Genomic DNA, 20,589 nt, shown 5'->3' on the forward strand with positions numbered 1-20,589 from the left:
CAGGCTTACGCTGAGTGCAAGCGCCCGACTCACGACTCTGCCCGCCCTCTGGTGCTCGCGGAGGTCAATGACGCGGTGGCTTCCAATTTCCTCTAATACAGAATTTGTCCTAAATACATCCAAGCCTAATCTAATAACTTCCCACCATCTTCCCTACCGAAATTTCAGGGAATTTCTTTTGAGATGCTGGTTTCATAGATTCTGCACAAACCTGAGTCCCTCTACTTGAAACAGAGATTAAATAATAATGGCTTCATAATGGACAAAATGCATATTATTATCAGATGAGTACTATAGATATCACATCTCTTACAAACACCTGAAATGAACAGCAAAGCAAAATCCCTTTTAACTGAATTACTTGTTGCTTCCATTGCTGCACAATGGCTATAAAACAGTATAAAAGTCAACTCATTTCTTCTAAAAACCACCCGATACCAACTCACTATCTCCCTTCAGTAGTGATGGTCAAAGTTCCCAAAGCAAATCAATCGGGCCGAAAATCGCCGGGAGAAGAAAAAAAGAATCACCAATGATACATTAATCATTCATGGCCGAACGCAGATGAGCTGTGAAATGCATGGTGTGGGGAGGTCAAGGGGTCACGAAGATTAGGAAGACGGGGCCGACCCTCTCTCGGAGTTCTCAGCCTTGGAAGAAAGTGAGGGACTGTGCAAGGTCAAAGGCAGGCCAGAACTCCCTGCCGCACGTCCTTCCTGGAGGACAAGAGAAGGCCACGGGATGGAGACGGCTCAGCTCACACCGGGGAGCGTGTGAGGTGGGAAGAGCCAGGAAGGGGGAGAGCACTGTTGCAAGCAGAGTGTTCAGGCTGGGGACGGACGAGAGGCCACGAGGACCACGTGCCCAGACGCAAGGCCCTGGGGCTGGGCTGGAACACAGGAGAAAGCAAATGGACATTGTTCGGTGCCTACGTCTGTCAAACGGAGGCAACGAGCAGTTTCACAGGTCACAGTAAAAAGGGACGAAGCGCCTGGTGCAGGTGACCGTCCTGAGAGCTGCTGCCCTCCCCCGACCAGGCCTCTCTGCAGCTTCTCACATCTCCGCACGGTGAACGACAGACGGTCCTTGTCCCCACTGATGCTCACGTCTCTGGGGGGTCAGTCAGGGTGTGCACAGTCGTGCAGCTGGTGTCTGCTTCCAACGCTGTGCTCCTAACTGCATCACACGATTAGCAAATAGCACCTGGCAAATAAATGTAAGTCCGCAAGGCGGGAGAATACAGGGGAGGAGCATTGGCTAAGAGTCCGTGATGGGCCAGGAACGTTGTTGGCTTAGACCTGAGGTGCTGTGCTTTTACACACGTTGTATCTGTCACTTAAAAATATATCTATTTCTCCCTTCCTTGGACCCAGATTACAGGGATCCTTCGTGAAGCAAGGGAATTTGGAATCTGGCCCACTTAAAAGGAAGAAGGAGGAGAAGGAGGAGGAGGGAGACAAAATACCAGATAGAAATGTGTATATTCTCAAAATGGTCTGAATGATCAGAATGAGGCATTTGTATTTTGGTGATTTTTTAACATGGTTTGCAAAGGCAAGGTTCAGAATTAAATTCTAGAGACCGATACTGCTACATACAAAATTTTAAATGAGAGGGAACATTTAGTAAGGTCTCCAAAAGAGCTGTGCATGTGTGTACATGGTGATGATGATGATGCACATGTTGTTGGGGGCTGTTCTCTCGGGCATGTGACTTCGACAGAGCAAAATGGCTTTTTCAGTAAAAATACAAAAATAAACCTGAGAGTAATGAGCCAGTAATGTTGAACTTCTGCGAAAGTTTGTTATAGGCAATACAAATGTCATGTGTATTGTGAATTAGTGTGAATCCAAGTTTTTGCCGCGTTGGCCAGGAGCCCGAGGATCCTGTGAAGGAGTAAGCTGCAAAACGCTCTTCACCGCTTCACTACACGCAGGCGGTGGACTTCAGTTCCATTTCACAGTCTTCCGAGGGTGAGTCTTCCCTCGTGATTCTAATGAGCTGGAATTACACGGTGCCACCGTGGATCTTTCCAATGGATGCCCCTGTGCCTTCCGTGTTTTAGTCTAATCCACCCCTGCTTTAGCGGCCATTGACCTTCAGGTACTACAAGTAAATAAGAACACTCTAAACAAAAGCAACGGCTCGGCTCTCCTTATCTCACGCCGACACGGAGGTACCAGCAATTCAGGTCTCTCCAAAAAAATAACGAGAGCCAGCCCTGCCAGTTTCCAAGGCAACGGGCAATGGAGATGAGTTATAGACAGCATCTGGACACGGATTGTGTGGCATACATGACAATTAGAACGAACTTAATGTCTTGTCATCTGGATACAGAAATTCATTTAGAATTTGAATTTCCTGACTCGGAAAAACACAAATTTGTGATTCCCCACATTACGGAAGCCCAAGGGAAAAAAAAAGTGTCTCAACCACCCAAGGCCAATCTGCCCTTTGAGGAACTGGCTAACTGAAAACCAGTTCTGGAGCCTGCTTCTGTTCTACGTCCTCTCCGAATTAAAATTTAATTCCAGGCCCTAAGGAGTTTCACAGGGAGAAGAATATAACTCTACCGCCAAAGATGGGCAGAGAGTGAACTATGCCGAAGAAACGACCACTCCAAACCACACACCCTGCCTACGGTGGGAACTGGGCTATCGGACACGAACGTGAGAAAGGGAAGCTGCGCGAAGCTGGGTGATCCTGGCTCAGAGAGGCCCCTGGCGTTGCCGCACTGATGAACCTGCCACCCCCTCCCAAAGGGGCTGGTCACTGACGGGAGCCACCCTCCCTGGCGCAGCCTTTCCTAGGTGAGGTTCCCAGGACAGCACCATGGGGAGGCTCCTGGCTCAGACGGAGGTACTCATTAGAGAACATCTTAAGGGGTGCAGAGTCCTGTCTGAATTCTGCAAAAACACGGTGGTTTCACATGGGAAGGACTCGCTGTGAAAGTGTGCAACACGCGAACAGAACCGTGGAGCCCGGGCAGCTCCAGACAAGTTCAGCTATCTTGTCACGGCATCGCTTTTCGCAGCTATCTGCTCGACCCGGCAACGGTGTTTTTCTAAGGCTGAGGGTTCCAGTTCCTTATCTTTCTTTTCTCTTACAGTTACAGTCATGAGTCACTTAATGATGGACACCTTCTCAGAAACGCAGCCTTCGGGCGATTTCATCACGCTAACGAGCAGGCGCCACCGTGAGATTAAATCACGCACCAGGCTGGGCCGCCATCGAGAGACAACGCAGGAGGCTGCTGCCGGGGCAACCCAGAGCAACCCAGCGCCCAGTTACACAGCCGACTTCTTTTTCTTTAATAAGTAGAAAGAGTGCACTCTAAAATAATGCTTAAAAGTATAGTATGTACTTGAACTAGTAACAGAGTCGTTCCTTGTCACTATCGAGCACCGTGTACGCACAGTACTTTTTACACGGCTGGCAGCACACTAGTTTCTTTGCACATGCACCACCAGACCCGTGAGTCATCTGCAGCATGACGACATTAGGGTGGCTACCACGTTACGTGACAGGACTTTGTCAGCTCCGTTGTAATGTTATGGGACCACCGTCATACGTGAGGTCTGTCCTTGGCTGAAAAGTAGTTATGCCTATGAATGCACACCCCCAGCCAGGGAGGGACCTGGCCCACAACCCAGGCATGTGCCCTGACCAGGAATTGAACCAGCGACCTTTCAGTTTGCAGTCCGGCGCTTAACCCACTGAGCCACACCAGGGCTGCTATTGAGGTGTAATCCCCTCCCTTGAACCCACTGTGCTGTGCGCTTCCTTACAGAAGGTCCCAGGCGCAGAGGAAAAAACAATAGTCACGGGTCCCCAGCAGCGGCACGTCTGATGCTTTGCACCTACCACGTAAGGGTAGCGCGTTTGAGTGTGACAAGCCCTCTTAATCCCCTTTCCGGAACACCACTGCAGAAACCCTCACTGCTCTCTGGTAGAAATAATTTGAATTCCGGGTCTCTGCTCCTCCTTATGCAGATAGCAACCAGGATCCACGTCCGCCCATCAGGTCGCTGCGGGATGACTGGCTTCTCGCATTGCGCCTTGGCTGCCGCAGGACTCTCTTGAGCTGAACCCGGGTGACACCAAGCTGAATGGTTTGGCCCCTCCCAGCAACGACACCTTTCATCCTCTTCGCTTGTCTTCTGTGATGGGAGTGCTTCTCGTTACTTTCCAAGTCAACAAGTCGGGAAGCCATCTTCGGCCCGACACAATTTTTCTGAAGCCTCGTCTGAGCTGGGACACCGTGGGGCAGCCCCACTACCACCCGCAGGCGTCCCGCCGCAGGCACAGACTCAAGCGGGGGGGGGGGGGGGGGCTTGCGGTGAGGAGGAGACCCCCGCCCCCTGCAGGCTTTGACCACGGCTCGGCTGGGGCTGTCGCTCACTGTTTGCACGTCCCTTTGCCACCTGCCCCCCCAGGTCTTCACGTCAGGGAGAAGCTCGGGTCCAGGTGTCTCTGTTCCCAAGGAAGGTAAGTCGCTGCCTGCAGCCAGGATGCCTGGATCTCTGGCCCCAACTTGACTGAGTTTACGTTTTCCAGGATGTGGTCTTGCTGCCCAGCCTTCGCCTCTGAATGGGGAACGTGATGTTCATGTCCAGAGAGCTTTCTTGCTTTTCTTTCAACGTGGGATGCTTCGCTTTCTTAAAAACACCGTGTCCTGAAGTAGTTCCAGGTTTTCAGATACGGCTTTCGGGCTGGCGCACTCTGTAAGGCTCTCTTGCTCTCCGTTTAACTTTGGTGTTAACGTCCGCAAAGTGCTTCGAGATGTTTTCCGGGAGGCTGCAGTTCTGTGTCATTTGATTGATGGTTCAGTCAATGAGTGGCTCTTCCTGATGTTCCTCAAAGTGCTCAGCGGAGCACTGCAAATGCATCTCATGTCCTGTATCCAAATTCGTCATTATCTAAAGAAACTCGACAAACAGGCTTGAGACCACTTTTAAGGAAATATGAACTTTTTTACTCCCAGCAATGCATATACAATATAATGAGATATACGCATTGTTTATACATAAAGTTAACGAAGTCCAGAAAGTATCCACCCATTTCATATGACATTTATTGAAGAAGATATAAGATATAAGAAACACTGCACATAGGAAATGACACCTCAGTCCCCTTCGAAGTAGGTACCTCGGGACCTCACACAGTTCCCCCAGCCGCCATCTGCTGCCCGGTTGTCTTTTCCTGAATCACATCGATGCTCTGAAATCTGAGATCTCTCCCCTTTCAAAGGTGACCTGAGTTTGGGAAAAGCCAGAATTCACAGGGTGCCAAATCTGGGCTGTAGAGGGGCTGAGTCACCTGGGTGATTTGATGTTTCTCAAAAAAACTCTGCACAAGATGTGATGCATGAGCAGGCATGTTGTCGTGATGAAGCTGCCAATCGCCAGCTGCTCATAGCTGTGACCTTCTAAATCACCCGAATAGTTTCCATGGAGGACTGTCCAAGCTTAATGCAAACTCTGATGCAGATTCGTTGCTCTATCTGCTCAGTCATTTGGAATACAACGGCTGCAGTGCACATGCTCACTCAGTGGCATCTATACCGCCCCACCCCCACTGACTGGTACAGTGACGTCGTCATTGTCCACGCACACACATTCCAGTCTATGCTCCTCGGTTGCCAGGTTATAGCTGTGTCACGCAAACCATTCTGGTAATTATGTAAATTTTTAAAATTAATAAAATAATCTTTCTTCAGGTAAAGCAAAAGCAATCTTTTTTTCATAGTAACAATATACTACTTCAATTTAAAGTTCCTACGAGATTGTTGCGTGGTAAAAATGTTGCCTTGCTAATGTTGAATTGTACAAGGTAATGAAGAAGAACACAGATAATTCATAATATAGCAAAAGAAGAATCTCTATGTGACATTATATTGCATTTTGTATGAAATAAACCTGAATGTAAGAAGTGTTTTACCAATTACAATTGCAACTTTTATGTTATAATTTTGAACACCTTCCTCCACCTGAATGAGGAGACAGAGGCAGAGGAAGGAAGGGGAGGCCAGAGACGCCCGTTAAACATTTGCTGAGTTTCATCAAACACAAGGCAAAGCTCATGGATAACTGAAAGCTGGCTGCATTTGAATTTGCCTGTTACTGAGTCATTAATAGTGTAGACTCTGAAATATTATCTAAAGCTTGCAAACCTGCCCTGACCAGTCTGGCTCAGTGGGTTGGGCATTGTCCTGCAAAGCAAAAGGTTGCTGGTTCGATTCCTGGTCAAGACAAATGCCTGGGTTGTGGGTTCAGTCCTCAGGTGGAGTGAGTACAAGAGGCAATGGATCAATGTCTCTCTCACATCAATGTTTCTCTCCCTCTCTTTTCCCCTCCCTTCCCCTCTCTCTAAAAATAAAGAAACAAAATCTTCTAAAACTAATAACAAAACTTTCAAACTTCACTTACAATGAAAACCATGACTAAGGCAATATAAAACTGCTGGAATTCTTAAAAGTGGCATTTTCAGGATCTGCTGCAAATTTATAGTATGATTTTCTTGAAACAACTTTACAGTGAGCAGACTTTCCAGGAAACTATAGAATTAAACTGACCTTTCTAATAAGAGAAAAATAAAGGACACAGATTGAAAAGAACTAATCAATGCTTACCATTAAACTTTTAAATTTTCTATTTTCTGCAATGTGAAATAAGCCGTCTCTGGCTACAATCTTGATGTGCTTTGCTTCATTATTGTACCTGTGGGCAATGAATAACTTATGAATATAAATGTGTTCTTAATCAGTAGAAATCAATAATTACCGGAGGGCATGCCCCAATAACGTTACGGGAATTAATTCGGAAGACAAAATATATACCTATGCCAATACATCAGTGACAGCTAATTAACAAAATATATTTACTAGACTGGCTGAAGATACAACCAATATTCGAAGTGAGAAGGGAGATTACATTTGACCAACCATTGTGCCCCATCCATTTAGCAAGTTCCATTGGTGAATATAGAAAAACAAAATAAAACAAAATCTAGTAATTTATACTCTTGGAATGTATTAAAAACATACGCACACCAAGTCACCAACATTATGAAAGAGATCTAATAGGCCAATCAGCAGCCTATCACACTGAATACTGGTTTTCTAATAGATGCTTTTGAGTATGAATGAACTGTCTGGCTGGAGGCCTCATGTCCCCGGGAATTAGAACCCCGGTCCTCCACTTGGGCATTGCGTGCGTCCGGTGGTCTGCGCAGCTCCGCAAACAGGACATCTATTTCCGTGAAAGCCCCCGTCCTACTTACTTAATGCTGATCGCGTACTCCCCTGACTCTTTGGTCCGGTGCCTCACCAGGTAGGTGCTGTTGACCCTGTTGATAAGTTCGGTCTCCGCCTGCAATCTCTCCATGGCTCCGGCATACCTGTGAGAAACGGTCACACAGAACGGTTGCGTACTGTACCTGGAGGGGAGCAGAGGCTAAAAATAAGCATCTGTCAGGGTTTTAATTTAGTGGCAGATCTGAGCTCTTTTGGCCGCTGTACCAACTCATGACATTGCTTTTTAAAAAAATAATAATGCAGAGAAGCGTCCTTAAACTCTCCCAAGCACTACACAGCTAACAAGAGTAGAGAGAACACTGCTTAGTCCACAGGAAGCACCTAGAAAATACTTGTCAGATAAACAAGTGAGACAGAGAGGAGCCAATGGGCACTGGGTTAGAAAGAGTGTGGTAGGGAGTTCAAGGAGGGACGGCCCCGTGTAAGACGCACACACAACGGCACACTCACACACAGCCCCAAAACGTCACCTTTTCTAAGTACACTATGGAATGAAATCGACTTTGAACATCTCTTTCCAAGAAAAGTCTAGTAACAATTTCGATTATTTTTCTGGATATAAGATTAATTCTTGTAGTCCACACGTTTGATAAGCCATTGTCTTAAGCAATTAGCAGTACTAAGTAAAAATATGGTTTAGAAGATTTTTTCAAAACCTGAACTCAGTTCTTCATAAACTACGTTGTTGGCTTAGACTATTCAAATTCCATACCAATAACTATAATAATGAAAGGCACACATTCAATGTTAAAGCAGTCTCTAGTGACCCTCTACAGCACATACAGGCCTAGTTAGCCTTCACTGACAAAATATATCAGACATGTGAGATAATAAAAGATAAAAGAAAACAGTTTTATGCTTAGACTGGCTCTCTTTCGAAGTTATTCATGAATTAATGTTCCAGGAAACGTGTTCTGGTTTACATGTAGACACATGTAAATACTCTACTATACTACACTATACCTCTACTATACACTAAATATTTATTTAAAATAGACACAGTGAGCACTCAGCAAAAGCTGCTTGGAAGAGGACAGGTGAGCTTTCCGTGAAGAAAGAAGAGCTGAGCTGAGGGCATTTTATGCAGACGGCGCCGTGGGTGAAAAGCACAGCTATGACGACACACGGACTGTCCGTGCCTGGTCTGATCCGACTCACACCTTCCTCTTTAGTCCTCGCTCTTACAACCTCTTCTCCACCAGCCCCCAACATTCCCCAAGCTCCTTCCGGTCTCAGAGCCTTTTCGGAGACTGTGTTCCTGCCTGGAGAACATTCTCTAGCAACACCCGCCCTTCTCGGCCCTCGGGTTTAGAGAGAGGTTGTCTCAGACCCATGGGTCTGTCTAAAGGACGTCCTGCATCGCTCACTCTCCACTCCGTTGTTCCCGTCACGGGATCCCGGGCATTTTCTGTTGCTATGGTTATACAACAGAAAAGGGCCTGACCGTCCTACAAACGTCAGACAGCTCAGGCGTTCGCCACACTTACGAGCTGAACTGGTACTGAGCCTTGTGGAATACCTCACTCCTGTGCATGTCCTCATATCTAACTGGTATGCGTACACTTCACTAGCAAGAGAATGCAAGTAGATGCAGCCGTTTTAAGATGAAACAAACACAAAATTCAGGGACACCGATACAAATAAGAAGATAGGCCCACTTTTTCCCTTTGACAAGCAGTGCAGCTTTGCACGGAGGGCACGGCTTGGACTCCTGGCTCTAACTTACAAGCTGCACGGCCCGAAGCTTTGTTTCCTCGTCTGCAGAAAGAACAAAACAAGCCCTCCCTATGGCGACGTTAGCAACGCAGAGTTAAACGAAGGGGTCAGCACGTGCTAGGCATCGTCACGTGACGATCACAGCCACTCTGGATCCCGCACATCTGCTTCCGGTCGCAGACGCCGCCCCTCACACACGCCCATCTGAACTGTACTGACCGCCGTCCACGTGGCCCCCTCGTTTCGAGCAACGGCAACTCCAGCCCCCAAGCAGTGAGTGAGCGCCACGCAGACCCCAAACTTCGGGTGTGGATACATCCTGCTCCTCCCCTGCGCCATGTTATAAATTGTTTTTTTTCCCCACTATCTACTACTCTTTTTTATCTATTCTCTACTATTCTTCCTGGGCTAACTTTTCGTTACAGACCATGAAATCGTCCTTAATGTCGTCTCTGCTTCACGACATCTCCTTTTCGACAATGCAAGATGCATACTGGCTTAGGCCCCATTCCCGTGTGTGGCCACCCCGGACTTGAAACCCACAGTCCAGCGCACATGTGTGTGCACGCCGCTCTGATAAACACACGGGAAGGTCAGCAATCTACAAATCCATTACAGCATTCTGTGGCACCGGAAAACACCTCTACCCAGCAGATGGAAACAGAATGTGGATTAGCCCCCACACATTAAAGTGTCCCCGAGCTGAGGGTATGGCATTTCCACTGAGCTGCATAAACATTTTTAATACTTACCACGGTTGGCAAGAATAATCTACTGGTTTGGGCACCTAGGATATAAAAAGGCAGAAATAGATTAAGTTTACTTAAGGGAAGCTTCTAGAAATCAATCACTAATTCGGTTTGGCTGACTCAGCGCTAAAGCCCCAAGTAGCACAGCCCGGGAACTATCCACGGGTGATTTCATACGGGGTGAATCACAGTACAAGTCAGATAAGGAGGGAATAATTCATCCCGCCTTAATTCATTCTTTCATTAATTTTACTGCCACTGCACCTCCAGGGGGAGTGATAACCGGAGAAATATGAATTGGAAACTTTTGGTATTTGTTATCAAGGCACTTTAATCCTATCTTGGAAAATTAAAAGGAAAATGTTAGCAAAACCAGAGAGCACCCTGCCGTCCCGAGACTCCGGGAGAGCAGGCACCACAGACGATGCGCACTGTACACAGCTCTCACTTTGGAACACAGATTCTGAACTCTGGCTTTCCAAGGCTGCCCCCTGGAAAACCTCTCATTCATGAAAGTGTCATGGACAATATTCCCTTCTCCCTTTTCTCCTGTAGAGCTTTGCAAAAAGCTATAGAGAGCAATATTACATTTTCTGTGCTAATAGAGAGAAGAAACTTCTGGTTGACTATGGAAATCAGGAAATGAACAAAGCCCATGCAGGGACACTAATGGTTGTAAAGCAGCAAATAAAGTGCACAGGACGCAGAGATGGACGACGCTGACGGACGGCTGAGAAAAGACCGGAGTCCAGGCAGGTTGTCTCGGGCGCAGGAATCTGTCATGAACCATGTGCGTCTTTGGCATCTGCACGCCATGGGGACCCCTGGGCCTGGTTTACATCCAGTGATTAAAAATATTGTTTTCTAACAATAGTAATGATCATGTTTTCAGCGGCCCAGCCAAGGGGAATATGTTTGTTTTCATAACGGGCTGTCACACTTCTGTCCTTCCCCATTAAGAGTTCTATATCCAAAAATCAGCTTTCTGCCCAGAACAGCTCTAGAATTATCAACATTTCCATATTTTGAGCCAATGAGCTACATTTCTAACTTCACCACCTGTAAAATCCTGATGCATCACAAATAATATTAGAAGTTACACCCCTTGTAAATCCTGCAAACATTTTCTCAGGCCACTTGGTCTTCACAAACAGAAATCAACCTGCAACAGTGTCCGCTCTGATAATGAGGTACACACGCCTCAGAAATCTGACGGGAAAACGATTTCTGCCCTCCCTCACCCTCTCCACGGTCTTTAAACGTGTGCTGACTCCTGAGTCCATCTCTCCCCACTCCCTTCACAGGGGTCTGGGTCCCGTCTGGACGGACGTTTCTTACATAAGACCACAGATCACTTCCTTCTGGATCCTCTCCCATCTCGGAACATCTTCTCACTTTTAACCCTTTTTCCCTAGTGCCTTCTTCTGCCTTTCTCATAGGTGGTGGCGAAACTTCCGCTGTGGACAAACAGTTTCGCAGCATACGTCATGGGGTTACGGCATATACACGATGTAAGATGTGTGCCTCTTCCTGCAGCACCTCGCACGAAAGTTAGATGGGACGGCTGGACATGCACTTTCTATCCTTCGCTTCGAATTACGTGGGTCTCAGAGCTTGTGTGAACCCCAGCTCACACCTGGGTTCACTGTGGATCCGAGACTAAAAATTCTTACAGGGAAGTGTGCTGGTTTTCCTTCCCAACCAGACGCAAGAGGGGGACAGGCTCGTCTTGTGCAGGACGGTGTCCTTCCTGCTCACCCCCTCCCCGAGGGGCCCCGGCGGGCACAGGTGCAGCCACGGCAGCCCCGGGCAGTGGCTGGGGGCTCTGTCTCCAGTCACCAGATTGCCAGAGTGACGCGGCCCTATTCACGTTCCTCCTCGGTCCCAGGTTCCTATCTCCACGCTTTGGGGGAGATGGGTGTGGCACAAAAATACTGCATTTTATTTATAGAGAGTCAAAAACATTAACAGTTGTGTAGGAAAATCCACCCTGAACACCAAGGTATTGGGGGGTACGATGTCACCCCCAAACAGAAATTTATAAATCTCATAAACTGCTAGACATTACGTGTTGTTACTTTCATCCATAATATTTGAGTAAATACTCACTCATTCTCCTTGTATCTACCTAATATGTTTGATATTTTCAGAAAATAACACTAAATAAACAGTAATGACAAAACTAAAACACAATAAGATGGTTTCAGAGATCTGGTTGAACACATTGCAACTTCCACTCTTCCCGGCACGCTTTCAGACACGGTAGTTCAAGTGCAGTCTCTCTCCGTAAGCTGGCGTGCCCAGGAACAGACCAGACCCTACTGTCTCACCTCAGTGGGAAAAGAGAAATTTGGACTGTGTATCTAACCTGTACCTTTGGGTATTCTTTCGAAAACCTTGTAGACAATTTAATTTTGTAAATTCCACTAGGTTAATTTTCCCTGTTGCCTATATTCCCCTAACTTTTAAAAATATTTTCTGACAATGAAATCACAATGATTTTGGAATTTTAATAACATTGGCCATACTAGTTAAACACGAAATAATGTGATCACTCCAGAAAACATTAACAAAACTAACAATCAACCAGATCTGCACCCATTGTGCATTCTCGCACAATTCATTACAGCCTCCAAGACAAAAGGTAAGAAATGAAATGCTCATACTTACGCACGGGCAGGGCTTGACCGCGTCACTTGGGAAGAACCCAACCTCTCCAGATGCTAAGTTTCTACCCTGGGTTAGAAAAGAAATGCCAGTGTGAGAACAAATGCACCAGAAGTGACGGTCCCACGATACTACGTACACAGCGTTGGCACTCGGGGCCCTCGGAATGCCTGCCCCGGTCCAGCCGGCTGACCCGAGGGGGCCTGGGTCGGGGGGAGCATGGGCAGAGAGGTCTCGAAGTTGTTAAACTCACCGCGTGGTTTGCAGTCACAATGGGATTCAGGTTATAAAGTAAGAGTTCAAGTTCGACTGTCCCACCTACCGTTCCATTTTGTTAACTTTGCGTCCCTCTGTCCCGCACAGAGGCAATAAGCAATACTCTATTTTTCAATTTTACATTCATTAATACAAGTAGGTCATATTGGTTTTGTGCAGGCTTCATAATTAATTAGGATTAATTCGATTTACATGATTCCTATTGGTGTTGCTAAAGGAACTCACGAGAACACTCCTCCAAGGAGCATTTCAAGATGTGTAGAAATGGCAACCATAGCACAATGTGATGTTTTTGATGATTTTCAGATTTAGAAAAAAGGAACAGAATACTGATTAAGGCACAGGTGGCAAACACAAGGCCCATGGGCCAAATCCGGCCCTCCACCTTGTTTTATCGGCCCGGCACCTTGTTTGCACCCAGTGGAGCACCGAGCTCCTGGCCCCTGGTTATGGAGTAGTTACATGTATACAGTCCTAACATGACATTCGGCCCTTTGAAGGCAACCACGAGGCTGATGTGGTCCCCAATGACAATGAGTTTGACGCCCCTGGATTAAGGGAAGAGAACAGGTAAGATTTTGGAGGAAATGACCATAAGTCAAAATTGCAATGCAAATAAGAAAAAAGCGGGGGAAGGAGGGTGGGAAGGAATTAGCAGAATAAAGATAATGCAAGCATAAGGTAGACCAAAAATTATTTAAGAATTTATTCTTGGAGACCCTTAGTCAAATTCCTGTTTCAAAAAGCTCATGACACTAACCCTAAAACCGTTCCCCTTTCTCAGAAAGACAAACCATCCTCAAAATACACCACAATCATCCAGACACGTAATCAAAAAGTTCTTGTGACATTACCTCTCACAAGAGACAGGCTTATTTTTTTTAAGGATTTCACTTATTTATTTTTAGAGAGGGAAGGGGGGAGATAGAGAGAGAGAGAGAGAAACATCAATGTGCAGTTGCTAGGGGTTATGGCCTGCAACCCAGGCATGTACCCTGACTGGGAATCGAACCTGCGACACTTTGGTTCGCAGCCCACACTCAGTCCACTGAGCTACACCAGCCAGGGCTGAGATGGGCTTATTTTTATCTGCCACTGAACAACGGCATGTTTCCCAGAGCCCGGGATGAGCCGCGGCACTACGACTGGATGCCGCGTGCCCTGTCGGTTTGACAAAGTGAGACAAGTGACCAGAAAACGTCTCCTCTTAGAAGCAGTGTCCCTCTGTGCCCATGGAGCTCAGCCATGAGTGTGTAGAGGAAATGTAAAAAGTAGAAATCCAGAATTAAAGAAAAGGCCGAGGAGAAAGATGAGAAGAAAGGGGGCGAGGAGTGGAAAGGAGAGAGAAGAAGAGAGCAGCAAGCGAGTGGGAAGGGTCAGTGGCGGGGAGGAGGCAGTGGGAGGGGAACGGTGGGGGAGGGGGAGGGGCAGAGAGGGGATCGAGGAAATGACTACACAAAGAGATGGTATTAATTGTGGCAAGGTCTGTCCTGAGTATCAGGACAAAGGTGAGTAAGCAAGGGGAGTAATCATTCATTCACTCAACAAACACAGTATCTAATATTACTCTGATTAGAAATCTAAGGAAAAAACACATATTCACCCAAACAGTTCCTGTTTCCCCCTATATTTCCAGAACAAGGATACACACACACATAATTATCACACGAGGTAGAAATGCAAGCTAGCGACTGTTTGAGCAGGGCGGAGAGGCGTGTGAATTAGAGAGCCAGACTGAAGAGAGAGATCAATGTGAGAGAGAGACATCGACTGGTTGCCTCTCATCCACACCCCAACCAGGGGCTGAACCCACGACCCAGGCATGTGCCCTGACTGGGAATCAAACCCGTGACCTTTTGGCTTACAGGACGATGCTCCAACCAACTGAGCCACACCAGCCAGGCCGTTAATGAATTTTTTAATTTCTGAAGGTGCATGGGCCTGGCGATCTTTTTTGTCTTTCTTCCTTTGTAGAACCAAGGCTCCCACCGGAAAGGCATGAGTGGGAACGGAAACTGCCCTGGACAATACAGGAAGAGGTCACCGTGGCTGTATAATAAATGTCCTAAAACCGGGGGGACCATATAATTTCCTCTCCAAGCCAGAGCTTTTGAGAGCAAGCAGGCAGCGATTAATAACTATGCGGGACGCAAGGGTAAATGGGTCTCTCAGGAGTAACCAGGACACCCAGCGACTGTACAAAACACCCTCTTGGGCCTTATCACTGCATTTCAAGAACACTATCGGGGGGCTCTCGGGAGGGGGAAGCTTTCACTAAGCCGGCCAACTCCCAAGGTCAGACTGTTTCTTCCTTCATGAAACACCCTGGCAGTGCAGGTTACATCTCCTTCATGGTTGTGGACATCCCTTTAGAAGACCAGGAGGTGAGAGATCATTGAACATAGCCTACCAGATGAATGAAGTTACATTTCCTCCCGAACCCCTGTGAGGTGTCGGTTGTGGCTCTGAGAGATGCTGTGCTGCATGCAGTGGTTTTCTCCTTGCTCGGGGACGAGCCATCCCCTGGTGCTGGGAAGCAGTGAGGTGTGTGTGTGTGTGTGTGTGTGTGTGTGTGATGCACACTGATAATTCATTCATACAGTGGGGGGAGTAGCTGTCAGCCCCCTCCACCCAGCCAGCACGGCAGACTCCAGCTGCAAATACACCATTTCAAAGCCAATGATTCTGTGTACTTTATGTTTTGATCTCTCTGTGAAGTTTTCGCTAACCTTGGTGGGAGAGAGACACGCAGCTGAATTTCCTTCTCCTTTGCATGCCTGCATGGCCATGTCATTCCGGGTCAGACAATCAACCAGTCATTCCTTTATGCCTGTTCCCGGTGCCAGGGGTCGGGGGCCCGCTTTCAGCTCTCCTCCTGGCTGGTGTGTGTTCTTAGGGGTCCCTCAGCCACGCCGAGGTCAACTCGGAGACATTTCTCTCCCATGGTGGCATGTCATATGATGTACCCTGTGGTGCTATCTTTCTATGCATGTATCCTGCAGGACATCCTCTATAGGGCGTGATGGGAGTTTGTCAAATCTAACAGAACAGGTTGGGTCATTCCTGTGGGATTAGTTTCTTTGGAAAGAACCTGAGAAAATGGGTTGTGGGCTGTCTACGGTAGGAAAATATTCACTTTTATAATTTCCATTAAGGACACTGGAACACACATGAAGCGAAGTAATATTAAATTTTAATTCATAAAACGATGGTGTCATTTTTTTAGAAAGAAAATTGATTCCTGTAGAGAAATGTATCAAATGATAATTATTGACAACTTTCCCTGAAATTCCTCAACATCATCAATATAAATGCATACTCAGATACTTAATTATTTCTAACTGACCTTAGGTTATAACTATTTTTCATTCTTCTTCCATAAGAATCCACAGTGAATCATAACGAATTAAAACTACTTTGAGTATGCTGGGAGAAATGATATGTATAGTCTACCTGTACAGGAGAAAATATTAATGTGGGCTAGGATGGCAGAGCAAAACCTGCACGTTTTTAAAACCCATAGACAAGGATGGCTTAAAAGGACAGACAATATCCTACAAAAATCTTAAGCACGAATTGTTTGGCTCCCGACCCTGTAAAAAGGGAGACAGACCTGGTGCGAGAAACACACATTGTCCCTCCCCCGTGGCTCAGGGAGGCCCTCCCGCCCCTATAGCAGAGCTTCGGTGGGCCCCGGGGCGGCACGGAGCGGCTCGGAAAAGACACAGGAAGCTGAGTGTGCACAGGGGCAGACGAACGGCTACCTGGGAAAGACTGGAAATGCTCCCACGTTACAACGCCCTGAACACTTGCAGCGTGTGCACGCTGGTGCCGTGGGGATTACTGAGCAATGTATCATGCGTGGGCCGTGGCCAGAGCAGCTGTCGCCCTGCCCCGTCACCTCGCACCGTCAGAAACGCAGTCTGAGCGGACGGGGAACGAGACACGCGGGGCAGTGTGAACCCTGGGGATACAGGCAAATATGCAAATCAGTTTACGGACTGGATGGATGGATGGATGGATGGGTGGGTGCATGGATGGATAAGCAGACAGCACGTAGCAAGCACTATCTTTGAAATGGCCCTGACAGGCTTTGTGAGGACATGCAAGAGAACCACAGGGCTGGGGAAGGGCAGGAGACCAGGACAAAGACCCTGTTTGCTCTTGGCCTTTGGCAAAGAGCGACCCGTGGCCGTAGCGGCAGCCGTACCGCACCCACCCACCGCCATCAGTCGGACGTGCCAGGACTAGCTCTTGGGAGGCACGGAACGGCAGTGTCCCGGGGCCGGGGGGGGGGGGGGTGGCATCGGCGTGGCTCATTCTGTCCCCAGCTCTGCTGTGAAAAACGGTGCAGCCTCAGACAGGTCTCGACAGCAAACAAGAACGACGAGATCTGCCACACGTGTCTCCCCAGGGCCACCAGGACCCAAGAGTTAACACGCGTGGAGACACTGGGTGAACACCAAAACCACCTCTTTGCCATCTTCCCGCAACATCACTTCTTAATTATTCTCCATTGGTCTTTTCTCACCTCTGAACTCTCATTTTTAGCAGGCCTATGACCGTGTTTATTAAAACAGAAATTCCCTATCCGATGCAGCATCCCACCGCGGTCCTTGCACTCAGGCGAGACTGCTGAGCCGCAAGTGACAGCCGCTCTCCCAGAACCTGCGCCTGAACGGGAAACGCTGCGTCCCAGACAGGCAGTCCGCTTCTGGACCTCAAGCGCCCACGTGCCCTCCCGCAAGGAGGCTCGTCCGTCCGGCACAGCCGCTCCTTCTGGGGCGCGTGGGTCCTGCCTTGCTCCACCCGCGGCCCCCGGAACACTCGCCGAGCTCAACTGCGCACGGTTACACTGAACGGCGTTCACACCGAGCTCCTCAACACCCAAGCGCCCACACAGAAGGACGGAACCCTAAGCCCCGAGCCTTGATCATTTCTGAGTCAGAAGGGAGTAGGGTCTTTCACTTTCACCCAGGGCCTAAGACAATCAGTGCTTGCGAGGTGTGTCAAACCCCTGCACGGCGTTCCCAGGCCTGGTACGGCTCATTTGCAGGTAAGGGGCGGTCATGGACTCAGAATTCTGGGTAACTGGAGAAAGCCAAACAAACAGAAAACAACAACAACAACAAAAACACCCACCTGCACCTCAGTCTAGGATCCTTGGAAAGAAATTTATCATCAGCGTGTAAGGATTTGTAAATTGTATCAAGTCAGGAAAATACAGAACAAATCCCTCAATGACATTGGAAGGTTTTTCCCACGAACACGAAATTGTTTGTGTTGACTACATCTCTGAAGTTTTGGCAGACGCAAGCGTGAAAAACTCTAAAAAAATCAGAAGTTGTGAAGCACACACTAAGAAAAAACCTACCAAAAAGCCATAAGTTGTATTTCTACACTTACTAGCTCTGAGATGAATATAACAGCAGAATGCAACTTCATAAAACATGCTTCTTAGCACCCAAAAATGTCTTCTGGGAGGTCCCCGGATTTCCCCAGCGGGGAAGGGGGCCCCCTAGTCAGGCGTGTCTTGGGGCTTTTCTCCCAGATTCTCACTGGGTTAGATACTGCACATGATGCAATCCTAAACCACAAGCTTACCGCTGTTTTTCCAGCGAAGTAAACAAGAGGATACCTTTGATAAGAGAAAAAAGAAAAAGGACTCAGCCAGCAAAAGCCGATCGGCACGTAGCTAAGCCAAACCTCAGGTGGGTTATTCAACACAAAGTTTTGGAAGAAAGACAAGTTCCACAACATCGTGGCAGAAATCCTGCCTGGGCAGAGGCCACGGAACCCCCCCCCCCCAAATAAGCTGGGCTTAACAAAAATCCAAAATATAGAAATTTGTTTTTCTAACCCTGGCAAACAACCCAGGAAGGTTTTTCTAATCTGTGACGAAATGCTCAGGGGAAGAGCACCATGCACACCGTGCGCATGCAGAATTAGATGTCGTTAGAGAATGTACCTGTCCACCAAGACAGAATGGACGCGCCAGCGGCGGGTGCCCTGGGCTTCCGAGTATGGAAGAGGCGCTGTGCTAGGGACCAGGGGGTTGGGAATGAATAAACATCCTACTGTCTTCAAGGATCTCATTCAGATCATCTCATTCCCTTGACTGGCTGTTGCTTTGGTTGTTTCCACAGATTTTTACAGGCGTCTGGGTCAGAACAGAAACCCGAGGAGGGTATCATTAGATACAGGTAGGGAGGAGGGGCCTGGGTTCTGCGCCTGGCCTTCTCATCTTAAGTCCTTTCACCTTTCTCGGCTTCAACAGTCTCCTCCGTGAAATGACGAGGTTTGGCCCAAAGATTTCTGAGGTCTCGCCACCAAAGTTCTTTGCTTATATGAGCGCTTTCCCCAAGTCCCCGCAGTTTTCCAGCCCACTTACTGTTACCGAGAAGTATTTGATACACAGGTTCTTAACGAAGGGTATTATGTGTCAGTAATGTAATCTGGTTGCACTTATTTATAGACGATAAGGACGTTTCAAGGCCTTAGTGACAATCATTTTAACTCACTGTGAAATCCTCTATTTTGCAGAATGCGCAGGATTTGACCTGTTAGGAATTACATTCACTCATTCATTCATTCTTCAGGGATTCAAATTACTATGAATCATTAAAATTCAATATACGTTACAATTTGATCAATCATTTTGCCCAAAGCCTTAAGGGCACTGTACACGCACTACTGAAACACTTTGATAGCAAATCCATAGCCAGGTCAGGTGCAAATGCAGGCTGATGGCCCACTGAAGGAATTCTGTGACCCACACAACCCTTTAACAATGAGGGCTGACCCTGGCTTACACAGCGACAGAATAACGAAAGGAAAGGGCCCACCGTGGAATTCCTCAGGGCTTTCCCCTCAATAATGCTACTCCCTGTTGGGAAAAGAAGAGGTAGTACTTCACTGCCTGAACTTGGACTTGGATGACAGTGTCCTCATTGAGGCACACTGCAATCTACATTGTGCCCTGTACCAAACACAGGAAAAGTACCCGTAAGAACAGTTAACCAAAAACGTCCATCTCGAGCGTAAACAGGTGAGGACCCCGCCCACTGGGTCGGGAGCCCTGCCAAGTCCCATAATCCAGTGTGTCCCCTGGAAACTTCCCTGCAAACCCAGTGTATGGGCAGTTCAACCAAAGCCAGTTGGCAGTCACCGGGAGACCATGTCTCTTCCAGGCCTCTCCATTATCTCCTGTAAGCATCTCTCCCAGGCCTCCCTCGCTCTGTTACAGCACTCTCTGCCTTCTCCTCCTTTCCTGTAATTAGGGACCCTGGCTTCACTCAGGGCTGTCAGGTAAACACCTGCTGAGATAAGGGGCTCGTGATTACAGCCCCTAGAACACCAAAGAAGCCTCCCCTCGGCTCCCCTAGCCTTTGATCCCCACGCCCGCACTTGCCACGCTGCCTTGGCTGCCCCAGATTTTACGCAAGGGGCGGGCAAGTGCGGAGAGGCGGCTCAGAGGCGAAGCCAAGGTCAACTGAGGAACACCTTGAAACTACGCTCCAGCACAAACAAAGTCCGGGATTTCACAAAGAAATGCCCTGGGGTGGGAAGGGATGTGAGTTGGGAAAATCTCCGCTCCCGGAGATGTGTACTCTCTGGTTGGTAACACCAGCGCCAGGAGTGCGCAGGTGCTGGGCATCGGTTCCCTTCACGAAGGAGACCGATTCTTCGGAAAGGCGGTCCTTTAGTGTCCTGTTTGCCTCTGGCGGTGGTGCAGCCGGACACTTGATTTTTAGATCAGGAGAAAAAAAAATCACATAGTTTTAGAAAACGTGATTGCCACCAATAGTCTTGTGGGATCCAGAAGGGACTAGAAAAGGCTCCTGTAGACCGAGGGAAAAACAAAGG

At 47.9% G+C, this 20,589-nt stretch overlaps 1 protein-coding gene across 1 annotated transcript in view; it reads right to left on the reverse strand.

Moving 5' to 3' along the window:
• Nucleotides 1-20,589, reverse strand: part of VAV3 (vav guanine nucleotide exchange factor 3) — a 254,195-nt gene that overhangs the window by 14,047 nt on the left and 219,559 nt on the right. The window contains exons 21-24 of the mRNA XM_028502809.2: nt 12,451-12,516; nt 9,784-9,818; nt 7,282-7,398; nt 6,632-6,719 (exon numbers count right to left, since the gene is read on the reverse strand). Coding sequence (XP_028358610.1) covers nt 6,632-6,719; nt 7,282-7,398; nt 9,784-9,818; nt 12,451-12,516 — 306 coding nt within the window. The remainder of the gene's footprint in view (nt 1-6,631; nt 6,720-7,281; nt 7,399-9,783; nt 9,819-12,450; nt 12,517-20,589) is intronic.

Source organism: Phyllostomus discolor, chromosome 14 (genome assembly GCF_004126475.2).
Source record: "Phyllostomus discolor isolate MPI-MPIP mPhyDis1 chromosome 14, mPhyDis1.pri.v3, whole genome shotgun sequence".
Classification (NCBI taxonomy): Eukaryota; Metazoa; Chordata; class Mammalia; order Chiroptera; family Phyllostomidae; genus Phyllostomus; species Phyllostomus discolor.